At 40.3% G+C, this 17,115-nt stretch overlaps 1 protein-coding gene across 1 annotated transcript; it reads right to left on the bottom strand.

The window, feature by feature from the left end:
- Nucleotides 1–3,876: 3,876 nt before the first annotated feature.
- LOC121920300 (L-amino-acid oxidase-like) lies at nucleotides 3,877–16,958 on the bottom strand. Its single transcript, XM_042447431.1, has 7 exons — nucleotides 16,946–16,958; nucleotides 15,308–15,531; nucleotides 13,292–13,398; nucleotides 11,422–11,623; nucleotides 8,910–8,963; nucleotides 6,341–6,477; nucleotides 3,877–5,047 (listed from the first exon to the last, which is right to left on the bottom strand). The coding sequence occupies exons 1-7, from the start codon at nucleotides 16,956–16,958 to the stop codon at nucleotides 4,270–4,272; spliced, it is 1,515 nt and encodes a 504-aa protein (XP_042303365.1). The 3' UTR covers nucleotides 3,877–4,269.
- Nucleotides 16,959–17,115: the final 157 nt, after the last annotated feature.

Genomic DNA, 17,115 nt, shown 5'->3' with positions numbered 1-17,115 from the left:
TGCAAATGCATTCGGAACATGTTCACGGCATGCAGGGTTTTATCCCAGGTCTATTCGGCTCTATTCCCATCAGTTATTCACACTACTGATGATGTGGATCTTTTTTTAAAACTTGGAGGGACGACCCCATATCAATTATCCTGGATTAAGTGCATTTTTGGCAGCCCCCCTCCCAAACTTAATCAGCTGCATTCGGAATGTGTGTGAACAACAAAAATTCAACTCCTGGATTATTTTCACCATCTGAATAACCCCTAAATTATTTAAGGAACCATATGACAGAGAAGTGCCATGACAGTATCTTGTCAAAATGGAACAGAATATGGAGGCCAAGATCCTACATGAACCATGAGGAGAGCAAGGTTCTGTCTACATAGTTCTGTGTCATCCTCTTTCCCCAGCAGCTATTAAGCCTCTGGGAGGGCTGAGCCTGCAACTGCTGCTGCTTATCCATGGGGAGGAGAAAGATGGTTGAGGCAGTTCACAATGAAGATGCAGCTGCTCTGGACCTGGAGGGGAGAAAACACAGAAGTGCACTCATGGATGGAGTGGGCCCTCCTTTTCCTTCCCCTTAGAGCCCAGAGCAGCTGCATCTTCATCATCTGAACTGGTTTACTCCCCATGGATAAGCAGCAAGAGCAGCAGCCTCATTGGGTCTTGACATCTGCTTGCGGGGGAGGTTTGGGAGAGAGCACAAAGGGCTACAGAATAGCTCCTTGTACCCCATCAAAAAAAAGTCACACACATATATAAGATATGTCATATATCATTGACAGTAACCTGCCCAGAAACTATATGGTTGTGTATGTTATGTGCTTTCAAGTCATTTCCAATTTATGGAGACCCTAAGGCTGGGATTTTTTTTGGTAAGTTTCTTCAAAGGGGTTTTGCCATTGCCATCCTCTGAGGCTGAGAGTGTGTGACTTGCCCAAGGTAACCCAGTGGATTTTCATGGCCAAGAGGGCATTCAAACCCAGGTCTCCAGAGTCAAAGCTCAGCACCCAAACCATTACACCGTGCTGGCTCTCAACTATCTATCTACATAAAGTCAAATCAAAAGCACTGAGAAAGCATCCTTTTAGCTATGAGTGCTATTGTGACTATTTCATTTAACATTTTCTTTGTGCCAACAGTGCACTAGTGTGCATGTCTTCAAGAGCATCCATTGTCCCTTTCTATGGACAAAAGACAAAGAAGATGGATATAAAGCGTGCGCACGCGCACACACACATATATGCCATCTTCATCACTTCATCATGTAGTATACCCTTACTCATGGCCACCCACAAGATTTAGACAATGAGAGCTTGGAGTAGTTACTTGTTTGACCTACAATTCCCAAACAACTCCCTCCCTGTCAACACTGACAGTGGAAGTCCTGGCACATAAGGGCTGAATGCTGCACGGTTGTACTTGCTTTCCCCCAACATTCCTCTTTTACAAACTGCCAGCTTAAGCTTCTTATTCCTTATATGTATCAGTGTCCTGGGGAGATAGATAGGAGAGTTTAACCTTTTCTACCTCTTCAGTCCCATTTCTCCTTGTTGGATTCATGTCTACATGAGAATAAATGCAACCATTTACTGGAACACACTTCCTATGCATATGGGAAGGAAATGTGTGGAGAGCGATGTGAATATATAAAATTAAGATTGTGAGCATTGAGTTAAATCTATTCCAAACACTCTCACACACAACTGAGGGTAGGGCCAGAGAATTAACATCATGTGTAGCTTGAATCTATTAAAACAGGGAGAAATAACTTCATAATCACAGCCAGGAGGGAAGGCATCCATTCTTATGGTTGCAAATCAGGTTTCATCCCTCTTTTAACATTCACAGCATAGGTTTGTCCAGTGCATTCTTATAAACCTTCATAAAAAGAGAATTCCACAGTGCCCAAAGCCAAGGTTACTGATTGCTAAGAAGATATTATACTTAACAGAAGTGGAGGTGTACTCTACTCCTTCTCCATCATTATCATGAAAAATAACAACAACAATCCTACATTTATTTGCTGAGGTCCTACATTGGGATGCATATGGAACCATGATATGGCTCCCATTTTGCAGGATTGATCTCTCTCTTGCAGGGTTCTCCTTCCATGGTGATCTAGTGACTAGTGGGGAGCAGGGGACAAACAGAGAGGTGTCTGCCTAAGTCCCAATATGCAATGCTATCTTGCAGCACCTGTCACCTCGGCCTCAGAGGGAGCGATCAGGCAGACCCCGCTCCATCAGGGACTGCCTTAAGGAAGAGGCCCCTCCCTCCTCAATTGTCATCTCAGCCTCAGAGGGAGTGATCAGGCAGACCCAGCAACATCAGTGACTGCCTGAAGGAAGAGACTTCTCCCTCCTTTAACTGTCTCATTGTATTTTGTATTGTATTGCAATTTTTTACTGTACACCGCTATGATCATTGCGGAATAGCGGTCTATAAATAAAACGTATTATTATTATTATTATTATTCAGACTGATATATAGATCTACCACTGGGCTTTCCAGTCCACCACATGCCTCTGAGGAAGTAGGCTCAAGCCCACGAAAGCTCATGCTACCAACTTCTTTCTCCCAGTTAGTTTTAAGATCCCTCTCTACACACTGATTGTCCAGACTAACACGGCTATGTCTTTGATTTTTCTGTCCCAATAGTAGACTCCCAGTGATGATGTTATCCTTTGGGACCTGACGTTCTTTGGGATCCCCAAGGTCTCAGAAGATGCTGTGGCGTGCCTGGCTATACAGACATAGTTGGAAGTTTCCCCAACAGCCAAACTCTCTACTGGCCACGAAATGACCATGGAGGGAGGCCTGCAGTAGGCAGTTGAGTGAATTTTTCAGGGGTTTAGGTCATTGCATGAGTGACATAATGAATTCTTGTCTCTGCAATGACCCCAAAAGTTCTGTGCATGCCACTAACAGGATGCTAGATGACAAATTAACAGCAAAAATCATGGTCGTCATAATGCCCTCCCCCCAAAAATGTTCACCTTTTGCCATATTTCTATGAGGAAAATGAATAACTTACAGAGGTGCTCCATGTGTTGACTGTCAAAGTAAGGGTACAAGTGAGCACTCCTATTTTATACCAAACTATGAGAGGCCATCAACCAATAGGGACAGTTATTTCCTCTAATAAAATAAGATTTTCATATAGAGGAGGGAAATAGGACCCCAGCTGGGATGCGTCACGATGAGGTCAAGAACAGCTCACCTTTAGTCAATGATTTTTCTGGACAATAAAAGGGCCAAATGAAAACTTGCAGGGTTAAGAGGTGAGTTCATGTTATACACTGTGGAAGCTTGTCTTTCCAGAAATTAGATCTACAAAGGAAATGCTGGTGTTGCCACTTAACTTGTTCTTCAACAGTTATTTTGGAACATGGATATTTCCTCATTGGTCAGAATAGATCAGATAGCTGAGATTAGATTTAAATCAGGTCGCAGGACACTTCACAAATAAATATGCAAATCATGAACATCATTAAATTTAAATTTTATATATTTATTTACTTATGGATTTTATATCCTGCCTTTCTTTGGTGTATCGTGTATCGTTAGCTGTGTGAACAAGTGATGTGAATAGACCTGGGATAAAACTCTACATACATTGAACGTGTTTTAAATACATCTGTATCATTGACTAGATGTGTGAGCAACAGAACTTGCATAGATGCAGTTTCGATTAAAAAAATAGTGTGAACCATAAAACTGGAATGTATGAGTGAGATGATCTGCATGGTCGTGCTAACAAAAACAACGTCAGAATAATCCTTTAACAAGTCTCTTCACTTCATCAAATATCACAACATGAAAAGAAAGTTTATCATGAATGTTTACTTCCATTGATGCAGTAATCATAAAGCTACATTTTTATTACATTATCTGACAGAAATGTGTAAACCTGTCCAATGTGGTATAGGTGGTGATTTAAAAACAATCTTCCTCCCCCCCCAATAGTGCCAGGAAATATCTACGCCCATGGAGATGGCTGTATAAACTCCCCGGTGTCATGACCTCTCCTCAGTAATGGGATTTTAAAAGCCAAAAAGGTACCCTTTGGATATTCAGTTTTTAAAAGAAGGTAACAAGGGATGGCACTTGATTTGTCTATCCTTATGAGCAGAATGAATAGGGAATATGTTGTTACTCATTCATAACCACTGCCACAAACACTAGTGGTTTAAAAATGGGAATGGCCAATTGAGTAATCATTTCTCCTCTTTTTTAAAATAGATGAATGTGGCATAGGCTCATTTTTCCTTGTTGCTACACTACAGTCGTCGTGGCCTTGTGAATATTTTTTGTTGCCCTTATCGCAGATTTCATGGATGTTTCAATCCAAGCATGAGGGTGGGCTGTGTGTTCTCCTGCAAAGTGGACCCTCCCTTCATTCTGAAACAAGGCCTCGAAAAAGTGGCTGAACTGGTAAGGGGTGGGAGAAGCAAAGGCCCCCATGGAAAATTTGTCTAGGGCCCATTTCTGAATCACATGCCTGTTGCAGACAGATTTGAGATACTCTTTGGAGATATTGTGCACTTGTGATAGGTCATCCAGCACCACATCAATGCACTTTTCTTCACTGAGGGGAACAAAGAAATCAGCATCATCACGGGTAGTATAGGAAACTAGAAGGACCCCAAGGCCGCTGGTGAAATTGTGGTTTGGATAATAGATAACTTTGGATGGACGGTCTGTGAATGACCTCCCACCTCGAATCCCCTCTTTCTCCCAAAATCTGTCTGTGCAAGCCAAAGCAATTTTAGTGGAGCTTGCATAATGGAAGGAGCGCAAGGCATGAGCCTTTGCATGTGAAAGGGGAGGCTGGAATTTGATAAGTCGTGTAGCTTTGGTTGTAGATGTGACAAGGACATAGTCAGCAGTCAGCCATTGCAAGGCCTTTTTATCCAGTTTGTGGAAAAACACCCTCACTTTCCTGTCCGAGCGAACAATCTTCTCTACTCTGCTGTTGAAGCGAATTATTCCGCGTAATTCTTGGAGGAAGGCATTGGGGAGCAGGTCAAATCCACCTGTGATTTCTTCAAAACTGGAGTAGTCAAAGTTGTAGGGGGGAAAGGGAAGATGAAAACAATGAATGGGTCAAGCAGTCCTGTGAGCATGCAAAATACATTCCTGTGATACTTGCATCACAGTATAAAACAGTATAAAAACACTCTAGACTATATTACATGGGCCTTGGTCTCACCTTGGTCTTTTTGCAATTGCATTATTTAAATGAACAGAAACATACCAAATTTGGAATTTTTCTTATCACATCTCTCTTCAATAGAACTATGGGAGCCATCGACAGTCCCACACTCCCTTTTCCACATTTCCCCTTAACCTGCCCTTCCTACCCAAGCCCTACCCAGCATGCCTTTCTTGCTTTTTATTTTTTTTTTAAAATTGTAATGCGGTTGACTAAAAAAAGAAGAAGAAAGAAAAGAAAGTAAAAAACTAAATTAAAAAAAGAAAGAAAACTGTCTGCTTGGGAAACCTACAGCACTTTATAAATAAAGTATAATAATAATAATAATAATAATAATAATAATAATAATAATAATAGTGAAGGACTGCCATGACTGCACAATATCGGGAATGCCATGAACTGTCACTTATCAGACCTGTGGAGTCATGGGTGGGCAGTGCTACTGGTCACTTATTGACAGGTTTTCCATTAATGAAAATATACCCTCTAACAACACTTCAAAGGCACAGCAGCAACCAATTGAAGATCATGTTGTGCTATAGGTACTGCCACAGATGCTATTCTCTTGTTACAATTGTGGTTTAAAACCTGCATGTGATAAAGTCATCTGTTTATTTCTGTTACTGAACCATGCTAGGATGTTTCCAGAACAGTATACTGTTGTCAGTTCACTTCATTTTTTTTTTTAAACTGTTAAGGCCAAGGTAGGAACAGGAAAGGAAAGATGTAAATAGTGAATAGATTAGTTTACTGGACACAATTCAGTGAGCCATTAAAGCATAATGGATTCTTTAGGTTCATTCATAAACAGTGTCAAAAACAGGGGCATCACTAGGAAGTGCGGGGGTGCGTGCCAGATGACATCCTAAGTGGTGTTGACACCACTGATCCCCAAAAGTCCACCTTTTGGCAGAAACCGTAGCATTCTTCTACATCCCCTTAAAATGCTGGAGCTCGGTGGAAAAGTGTGGGGTGAGGCTCCATAGGAGGAGAAATGAGAGGCCCTCACATTTTTTTAAAATTAATTTTTGAATTTAAGCTTGGGGTAGGGGAGAACATGATGCCCTTCTTTCTGATAAAAATATTAGTTCACTCCATGTCAGTCAAAAGAATACAAATCTTTCCATTTACCTGTTATCATCTGGAAAAGTCACATCTCCAAATACAGAGTTAAAAAATGATGTATAGTATCCAGACTGTTTATTCAAGAGGTCTCCTATCATGGCCACAGCCCCTCTGCTCAGATTTCCTTCTTTTATTAAGTATTCCTGTTTGGAGAAAAATGAGGTTTAGTGGGGAATAGTTGGTAAAGTAAAAGCTGATTAAGTAGAAGGACTTCCTTTCCCACTTTAATTCAACAAAGGGTTGGATTCTGCAGGTGGAATGGAAGTGGATTTGGGGACTCTCCCCTATTCCTCCTGCAGTCCCTTATATCCTGGCTCCAAAGTCTACTCTAGAAGGGTGTAGCACTCCCCAAAAGACTGAGAAAGGTTGCCCTGGGGGCTGTGGGAGGAGGGGGAAAATTCAAGGATTTCTTCATCCCTGTTTCCACCAGTAATAGCATTCTGCTCAAGAAATATTCCTGCCAATACAATAAAAGCCAAATTCACCCTAATAAATTTTAAAATAAATGGATGCTGGCTGGTTTTTGTAGCTAAATTGTAGCTATTGTTTTCTTCCGAATTATCTAACATAATTACTTCCATGGATGTTAAAACAGAATAGAAACTTAGAATAGAAATGTTAAATGCATACAAAGTTGTAAGACTTTCTTTCACCTCCTGTTGCACTCATCTTTAGTTACCAAAAAGGAAGGAAACAGATAGCAAAAAAGATATTTCGGACCAAACTGCAATGAGATCTTGTAGCACCTTTGAGACTAACTGAAAGATAGGTGTGCATAGGATCAGCTTTTGTAGACTTGTGCCTACTTTTTCAGATGCTTTTGGTGGAGTGGAAAGCTCAGGGACAACCTATACAGCAGTTTGTGTGTGGGAAGGTCCATAGGAATGCAAAACTTTGTGGGTGTGGGGATGAGGTGACAAGTTCATTTTTAAAGATGGGTGGTTGATGGTGCACAAGGCAGGGATGTTGCCTAAAGCCAAGTCTGGTAGCTGAACATATGAATGTCTGCTGATGGACTGCAGTTTGTTGATATATTCCAGTTCTGCAGTTTCTCTTTCCAACCTTTCTTTGTAGTCTTTTTGTTTAAGGACTGCTCTTCTGAGGTCCAAGATGGTATGCCATTTTAAAACCACCTTTTAAAAACAGTTCTAAATGTAGCGGGTTGACTCTTTTATCAAGGGCTATGTGAGGTAATTGTAAATCTACTTATCTACAGAGCAGAAGCACTAAGAAACCCTGTTAGTGAATTACAAAAATGCTTAATGGGTCATCTACAAGAGAATCCCAGTGCGCATTTGGCTTTACCAATGTTCATTGGCACTCCTTAACCCATATCCTTAGGCACATCAGAACTGAAGAACATTGGTCCCATTGTGCATTGGTCACTTTGCCAGTTTGCCAACATAGTAATATAATTGCATATCTGGATATGGATATTATAGAACCACTCAACTCTAATTTTCATAATCCACCTATAAAGACATAAGTTCTTAACAGGATTCTAGCCAAGGTTTTTAACATTATAATTTATTTAGCTGTGGTGTTTTTGTTTGTTTGTTTTGTTTTTGTTGTACTTTCCACTGTTTTAACAGTATCTGGTTCTAAACCAATTTGTTAGCTGTCCTGGGTTCTATATTGGGAGAAAGGTATATATAAAATAAATAAACAAATAAACAAGTTAAGTAAAACATATTATCAGATGGAACACTGATGTCTGTATAAATCTGAGTCCCTATATCAGGGGTAGGCAACCTTTTTGAGCCAGGGGCCGGGTTGCTGTCCCTCAGACAACTGGGGGGCCAAAGCCAAAAAATAAATAATCAAATTATTTTTAAAAAATTAAAATAAATAAATAAACCGGGACAAATGTAGGACAAAATTTTCAAATGGTGGACACTTTTTTTTAAAAAGTGGACACGCAAAAAAAAAAAAAATTGCTGATTCTTTAAAAAAATGTTAATATAAATACATGTTTCTGAGGCTTCTATAGACAATTGCCCCTGCGGCAATCGGCGGCAGGACCAGGCTGGGGCCGGTCCCAAGGCCTCACCGGGCCGCATCCGGCCCGTAGGCCGCAGGTTGCCTACCCCTGCCCAATATTGTGAGAAAGGCAGGATAAAATAATAATAATAAGTTCCAATTCTGAATTAAGTAATTTCATCTTATAATAAATATTTATGAGTGAGACTGTGTTGTGTTTTTCTAACAAATAAAGGGCAGAGTTATGTTATTTGTGTTGTTATTTTTTGCAACTTGTGCGGTGAAAGGGAAACATGCTGTCTTGTAAATTATAGCACAGCACAGAGTACATTTTAAACACAAACAAATACCAATGTTAAGTCGAAGGCTTTCATGGCCATCATCCATAGTTTTTTGTGGGTTTTTCGGCTATGTGGCCATGTTCTAGAAGAGTTTCTTCCTGACGTTTCGCCAGTATCTGTGTCTGGCATGTTCAGAGATTCTCTGAAGATGCCAGCCACAGATGCTGGTAAAACGTCAGGAAGAAACTGCTAGAACATGGCCACATAGCCGAAAAACCCACAAAAAACTACAAACAAATACCAATTTCTCTTACCTTGATGGAATATGAGTCATATTTTGCCTTCAAAGCTGTGCAGTTTTTTGTTACCTGGAAAGAATCATAATCATAAATAAAGCTGATCGATAAGCAAAGGGGAATATTTACAAATCTCTTTATATATTTATTCAGTTATCCTATGCTTAATCCCAGTTAGAGTAAACTGGCTGAATTAATGAAATTTATCTACATGTTAATGCACCATTCAACAATTTATTCAAAAAGTGTAGTCTGGTGGGAACTATCCAGTAGTTTAGCTGGTTAACCACAGGTTAACCATATCAGCAATGGTTACATTATTATGGTCCAGGTCTCAGAGGGAGAGAAGAACTACTGGACTTGATCCCCTTCTCCACCACCATTCCCTTCTCCTTAGATTGTAAGCCTGAGGGCAGGGAACAGTCGGAATAACTATCTGTAAGCTTCTCTGAGAGCCTTTAGGGCTGAAGAGAGGAGTATAAATACTGTAAATAAATAAATAAATAAATGACATACTCCCGGCAAAATTACATGATTATGCTGAAGATTTTTTAAACATTATTCAGGACTTAACCCATGAGGATCCTGGAATTCTCCAGCAACAAACCATTCATGGGGAAGTCCTGGGAATGGCTTGTTGCAGGAGCATTCCAGGATCTTCATGGATAAATGCGATGTCATCTGAAAATCTTCAGTGTGATCGTGCAACTTTGCCAGGAGTATGCCTTTTGCTTTCACAATTTTTCCCTATCTGATATTCTCCCTGGTTAAATTATGGAATTTACTACCAGAGGGTGTTGTCGCAACCAACCCATATACATAAAATTGAATAGACAGACAGGTTTGGGCACATATTACTAATCAGAAGGCAAGCACTGCACAATATGCAAAAATGAGGAACCTTGTATAAAGTAGAAGAGAAACTGAGTCATATGTCATAATTTAGGTGAGAGGTCCCAAATAGAAGTAGTTGGTCTATGAGAATTCAAGGAGAGGGCAGGGTTTTGGTCATGCTCTGGTCAAACACGGCTACTATGGGGCATAGATTGAAAAGGGAAATGGGACCATGGGAATTTTTTGCTCATCCTAATCCAAAGGGGCCAAAAGGTCAAAGAAAAACAAATAATCACAAGAGAGACCCCTTTTCTTAGAACAGTGAGAGGAGCAAAGCAACAATTGCAATATCACAATTACAAAATTGTTCTATCCATCAAAAGACACATTTACAAAGCAATACCCCATAAATGGGGGGAAGAGGGGATGCGGAAGATGGAGATGAATGAGGTTGAGAAATCCAAGAGGGAAGGAGAGAGGCAGATTGACAGACAGGAGAAATAAGACAGTAGATAAGTAATTGCTTGGGGAAGGAAGGAATGAGGAAGGTAGTTTGTCAGGAGTGAACTGCAAGAGCTTTGATGGGGGAACATATCTGTGTGTGTACACATGCTTTCAGGTTTCCTATCAACTCATGGCAACTCCATGAATTTCATAGGGTTTTTTAAGGAAAGGAATACTCAAAGGTAGTTTTGTCAGTTGGCAGTCTCCCATCCAAATACTAATCAGAGCTGACCTTTCTTAGCTGCCAAGATCAGATGGGAACTGGTGCCTTTAGGATATTTAGGCCACTGGGGGAACATGACTGTGTTCTTATTGTTTCTCTCCCTTTTTTGTTCTTTAATGGAGTGCAATGGCACAATTGCAATAATGCCATTTTTAATATGTTTATTATTAAATAAACAGTATGGGGGATGTGGAGAAGGGAAAGGAAATAATAATTTCCATGGAGATATGGATTTCCTTCCTCCACCACCCCACCAAAAGTAAATTGAGTTTGGGGATGGGTCAACACTGCAGAATTAAAGCAGTTTGATACTATTTTAACTGTCATGGGTCCATTCTCTCAACCAACTCTGTCAGAGTGCTCTGATGTCTTCCTAGACTACAGATCCCAGTATTCTGTAGATAGAGTCATGGCAGTTAAAGTGGTGCCAAACTGATTTAATTCTGCAGTGTGGGTACACCGTGGGTCTGGGTCTAGGGCACTCCCTTGAGAACCACCCTCATCTGGAATCATCTGACTCAACCACCACCAAAATCAGGATACATGCTAAAGGGATCTTCTTCATCAAGAAAAATGGGTTTTGTTTTGTATTTTTGCCCAAAGTCTGCAATTACAGCAGGAGGAAAACAGAACAGCAGTAAAATCATCTCCCTCCTTGCTGATGCCATTCTACCTCTTTTGTTGTTCTTGTGCATCTTCAAATCATTTCTGACTTGTGGCAAGACAAACTTATCACAGGGTTTTCTTATCAAGGTTTGTTCATTCGGGGTTTGCCATTGACTTCCTCTGAGGCTGAGAGGATGTCACTTGCTCAAGGCCACCCAATGGGTTTTCATGATCAAGCAGGGATTCAGACCCTGGTCTCCAGAAGTGTAGTCCAGCACTCAAACCACTATGCCATGCTGGCTCCATGATTCTACCTCTATTCTGCTGTAAAAAACCTTAAAATCTTCTGCAGAAAATATGTACCTTGTCCAGTGTTCCCAAATAAAGTTCATTAGGAGACTTTCCTTTCTCGCTGGGATCCAATGGATATCCAAAGAGATTCCCATTTGCATTCACTGCTGCCACCTTTTCCCTTCTGTTTCTAAAGAAATACCAGGCATTCTTATCAGTCTGAGCAAATGGGTTCAATGTGAGGTTGAATTTCTTAAGATATTCACGAACAATTCTGGAAAAAAGAAAAGGGGAGAAAACATCTTTTAGAACACAAGATGGTAGCACAGGAGAAGACATGGTGATCTTATATCCTGAAATGTTAGCATGCTGCAGGTCAGTACATGGGCTGATGGAAATCAGACAGACACATAATATGGGATAAGAATGCATTCTGCATATTTCACTATATATTATTATATCCCAGTGATATATTATATCACTTTTCCTTTGCTAATCATGCATAATCCATACAGTTCTTCTAAACATAGGAATTTATCACATGGGATGGATCCCGTGCAGAAACTGGATTTAAACTGAAAAAACCTTGCAAAAGCAGGACATTTTTCAGACGTAGGGTTAACCCAAACAGAAACTAGAAAACCCCCGCAAAAGCAGGTTGTTTTTCAGACAACATTACCATTAATGAGAATTAATGCAACATTAGACTGGTTCCCAAACTTTGTTTTTCCAGGTTTTTGACTTCAACTCCCAGAAGCCCCAACCAGTTTGGCCAACAATCAGGGATTGTGGGAGCTGAAGTCCAAAACACATAGAAGACCAAAGTTTGCGAGCTGCTGTTCTAGAGTCTTGACCAGTGGTTCCCAACTTTTGGTCCTCGGTCCTCTAGATGTTTTGGACTTCAGCTCCCATAATTCCTGACTGTTGACCATGTTGGCTGGGACTCCTGGGATCTGAAGTCCAAAAACAAATATAGGACCAAAGGTTAAGAAGCACTGGTCTAGACCATCTTAACATACAACAGAAATACTGTAACATGTAAGACAAAATGTAGCCCTGGGACTCCTGCATTTTGGATGGCCAGTAAAGGTATCACTCTTCTGTGGATTTTGTTTTATTTTGCTGCATGTACAATACCGCTATTCCTGGTTACAATATGTTCCCTTCCCCCCCCCCTTGTATTCTCATCGGATTAACCTGCCTCTTTCTTTTTCTCATTGATTCCCATGTAGATCCCAGCTAAAATCCCAAGGATAAGAGCTTCAGGATCCAGTTTCTTGGAAAAGCTTAAGAATCTTAATATAATATCCATTGCAGAGCACAGGAGAACCACCTATTGATGCAAAGAGGACCAGCCCCTTTCAGATAGCCCTTACTATTTGTTCATTTAAAATCTTTTAATACTGAAGTTAACTAAACTATCACAGTCTGATCATGAACAAAAAAGGTTCGTATAGCTATCTGCATTTACTAAAGAACCAATTGGAAAATGTAAAAAGTGTTTGTTCTTTAGCACAGTCTCTTAAGTAAGTAAGTAAGTAACTCCCTGTACAGACAGGCCTTAAAGGCCAGCTTGGAGGCGGAGTCATGATGCAGCCTCTACATAACGCATGGTCTGGCTCTGCCCCCAGGTAGTGTGATGCTGTGCACCACACCACATCACTGCCCTATTTTATTGAATGTTATCATGAATTAACATGTATTATTTAATTATTTGTGCAGAATGTATGCCATAGGCAGATTTATTTTATCTATTTTAATTGTATGTACAGCGCTGTGTAAATTTACAGCGCTATATAGATAAAGCTTAATGTTAATAATATGAATTACTGATATTTCTGAAACCTCCTCCACCTCCTCTTATTTTGAAACATAATTTGTTGAGATCATAACAGAATAATAGCTTTGTGGTGTGGCTGGTGTCATGCCTTTTCTTGCTTACCTGTGGGCCTTGGGCAGGCGCATAGGTCCCACATCGACATACCAATCCTTCTCACGATAGGTCTTTATTCGGCCACCCACACGGTCACTGGCTTCCAGAATGTGAACCTAGGAACAAAAATATTATGACTGATTTTGTATAACCATGCCACATCCTTACAAATTGTTCTTCTAGAACAGCAGTTCTCAACCTGTGAGTCGCAACCCCTTTGAGGATTGAATGACCTTTTTATAGGGGTTGCCTAAGACCGTAGGAAAACACATATTTCCATTGGTAGCAACAAAAATAATTTTATGGGTGGGGGTCACCACAACGTGAAGAATTGTATTAAAGGGTTGCAGCATTAGGAAGACTGAGAACCATTTTTCTATAAGTAAATATAATGTAACTATACACAGTAAACATAAACAACCAATCTTACAATATATCTCTTTTTTATGGGGAAAGTCCCAGATTTGGTCCTCACCATCCTTAATTAAACAGATCAAATAACAGGGGAATGGAAAGAGTTGTTTATAGTGGTTACTATTTAATACTAGGACTGCAGAGACTCAGGTTCAAATCTCCACTCAGCCATCATGCTCATTGGTTAAATAATAATAATAATAATAATAATAATAATAATAAAAATTTATTTGTATTTCTCTGAGAACAATCGGGGCGGCTAACAAAGTTAAAAATACAAAAAAATATAGGAGCCCTGGTGGCGCAGTGGTTAAATGCCTGTACTGCAACCACTCACTCAAAACCACAAGGTTTGTGAGTTCAAGACCAGCAAAAGGGCCCAAGCTCGACTCAGGCTTGCATCCTTCCGAGGTCGCTAAAATGAGTACCCAGACTGTTGGGGGCAAATTAGCTTACTTGCTGTTCACCGCTATGATCTTTGGAATAGCGGTATATAAATAAAACAAATTATTATTAAATTATTAAAACATGTAAGATCCCTGGTACCCTCCCCTCCTTAAAAAAGTATTAAATTCAATGCAATATTTAAAAAACAGAACAAAAAACAACAAACAAACAACATACAAGTTAAAAAACAACATCATACCAACAAGCAACCAGTGGGAGCAGCAATATCTTTCCCAGACGTTTTTCTAAGGCTGGGTTCTCTATTCTGGGAAGGCCTGCTGGAAGAGATCTGCCTTAACAGCCTTGTTAAAGCTGTCTAAGGATGTAAGTAGACAGATCTCATCCGGCAAGCCGTTCCACAGTCTGGGGGCGACGATGGAAATGCCTTCTGGGAGGTAGTCGAAAGCATAGATTTTTGTGGCTGAAGTGGGCCTCTCCCAAAGGAGCGGAGTGCGCGGGGAGGATTGTAGGGGAGAAGGCGGTCCCAGAGATAGCTTGGACCCAAGCCATTTAGGGCTGATCTTGGTCCAATAACTATTTCTCAGCATCACTTACTTCACAGGATTGTTATGAAGAAATGAAATGGGAATGGGGGTCAGGTGGACTGTCCTGAACTCCTTGAAGGAAATGCAAGTTAAAAGTGTGATAAATAAATACATTAAATGCTTTGCAGGGCCCCTGTCAGCATCAAAGAAATAGTTTGCTTAATACAAGGTAATTTCCCAAATTCAATGTACCATAAAGCAATGGTTATCTTAGAGAGCCAATGTGGTGTAGTGGTTTGAGCTGTGGACCACAAGACGAGAATTTAAATCCCTGCTCAGTCACCAAAACTCTTTGGGTGATCCTGGACAAGTCACATCATCTCAACCTAAGGGGAAGGCAATGGTAAGCCTCCTCTAAATAATTCGTGCCAAGAAAACCATTTGATTGGGTGTCCATAAATCAGAGTCAATTTGAAGGTGCATAGCCATCTTTGTCATAGGACAGTCAGCAGAGTCTTGTGACAGGAGCTGTGAAGTGGGCTATATTTTCTCTTGAAATACTTGAAAACTAACACTCATCTCAACAGTCTTTCTCTCTTCCTGTTCCTGTTCCTCTTTCTCTCCCTCTGTCTCTCTTGATCAAGATTGAAGGCCTATATTTCTCAATCACTATAGTTACCTGGTGTCCGGCGTCTTTCAGTAACTTGGCAGCAGTGAGTCCACTTATTCCTGCCCCGACAATCACAACAATCTTTGGCTTTGAGGTCTTGTTGAAACCATTCCTGGCAATATTTAGCAGCTCCTCATAGTCAGGGTCATAAAAGCACTTCATCCACTCTTCTGGTTCTGCAGCATGAATGCTGAAAACCAAGGCTGCCAGAAGTAGCAGGAATGAAAAATATGCTAGGAAGAAAAAAAAGGTGGGATGACTTAGTGAGACAAAGAGGAAGCAAATCAGTAAAGCACAATAAGAAATTTGTTTGATTCTTTTAAAGCTAAACACTTTGGAACTTTTACTTTTACAGTGATTCAGGCTCTATAGGAAACACTTGTAAATTTATCCTGTTAAATGTAATTAACCCCATTAAAATAAGTCACCACTTTCAAACTACACAATTATAGTACTTGTATACCACTTTAACTGCCATGTATCCATCCTATGGAATCCTGGAGCTTGAGAATCCTAAGTGAATTCTCTTGGGATTTCCCAAGATTCCACAGGATTTGTAGTGACCCCATGAATTTGGTAGAGTTTTCTTAGGCAAGGAATACTTAGAAGTAGTTTTTCCAGTTCCTTCCTCTCTCTATAGCACCTGCTATTCATTGGCATTCTCTGATCCAAGTAGTAACCAGGGCTGATCCTGCATAACTTCCAAGATCAGATGGGTTTCTGGTGACTTTAGAATAGTTAGGCTTTCTGCCTTCAAGTCTTTCTGATTTATGGCGATCCTAAGGCATTTGCCTATCACAGGGTTTTCTTGGCAGGTTTCTTCAGAGAGGATTTGCCATTGCCATCCTCTGAGGCTGAGAGAGTGTGACTTGCCCAAGGTCACCAAGTGGGTTTCCATGGCTGAGCTGTGATTCAAACCCAGGTGTCCCAGTGTCCTAATTGGGGTTTCTGTGGCAAAATAATGTGAGAGTGTGGTCAAAATGGCAAAGGTTATTAATGAGAAACACCACACAAGCTGGGATAGGCTACAGGAGTTTGTTTTTGCTTGAGCCTACTGGAAAGGACAAGCTTCTGCCCTCTCCTTTCCCCCCTAGTAAATTAATTGAGTGCAAACTATCTTTGCAGTTTGAATTCAGATTGCAGCAAAACAAGTAAGCCAAGAACAAAGGGACAAAATGAGAGGAGGAGAAACAAAAGCATCTGAAATAAGGGATGATACAGGATTAATTGGGACTATCTTTGCCAAATCAGGACAGTTAGAGAGTATGGAAAGCAAAAGACTAGCAATGTGCATAAGCTGGTCCTATAAAGACAATAACAAATAACTTCATAATAACAGATGAAAAGAGAGCCAATGGAGTCAATCCTTTGGCCTCAGAAGATATCACCTGCTTTTTAGCATCCCCAACATATTTTGTTCACTATTTTCTTGTAAATCTGTATAATAAGGACTTTCAACAACACCCACAGCCATCTTAATCCATTATGCGGGAATTACAAGTATAATATTATTAACTGGTACCATTAATCTAGATGCATTTATTATGTTCATAACAAAATTCTGCTATATAGATCATCATTATCATTTAATGTTCCAAAGGAAATATCTTGCTGAAATTATTTATATGAGGAAATATAACTACTTACAGTGCTGGTCCATGTTTCACCAGTCATTGTAATCATGTCAATACACTCTCTTGTTTTATAGCCAGAGTGCACTTGACTCTGAGTCAATGGTGGTGATTCAGAATTGGACAAAACTGGCTTTCTCAACTGAAACGTTTTCAGTGGCCACTCAATCCTAGGGCAGTACCCAT

Source organism: Sceloporus undulatus, chromosome 2 (genome assembly GCF_019175285.1).
Source record: "Sceloporus undulatus isolate JIND9_A2432 ecotype Alabama chromosome 2, SceUnd_v1.1, whole genome shotgun sequence".
Taxonomy (NCBI): Eukaryota; Metazoa; Chordata; class Lepidosauria; order Squamata; family Phrynosomatidae; genus Sceloporus; species Sceloporus undulatus.
Note: the sequence above shows the minus strand (reverse complement) of the source record. Positions and strands in the feature narration are given on the sequence as shown.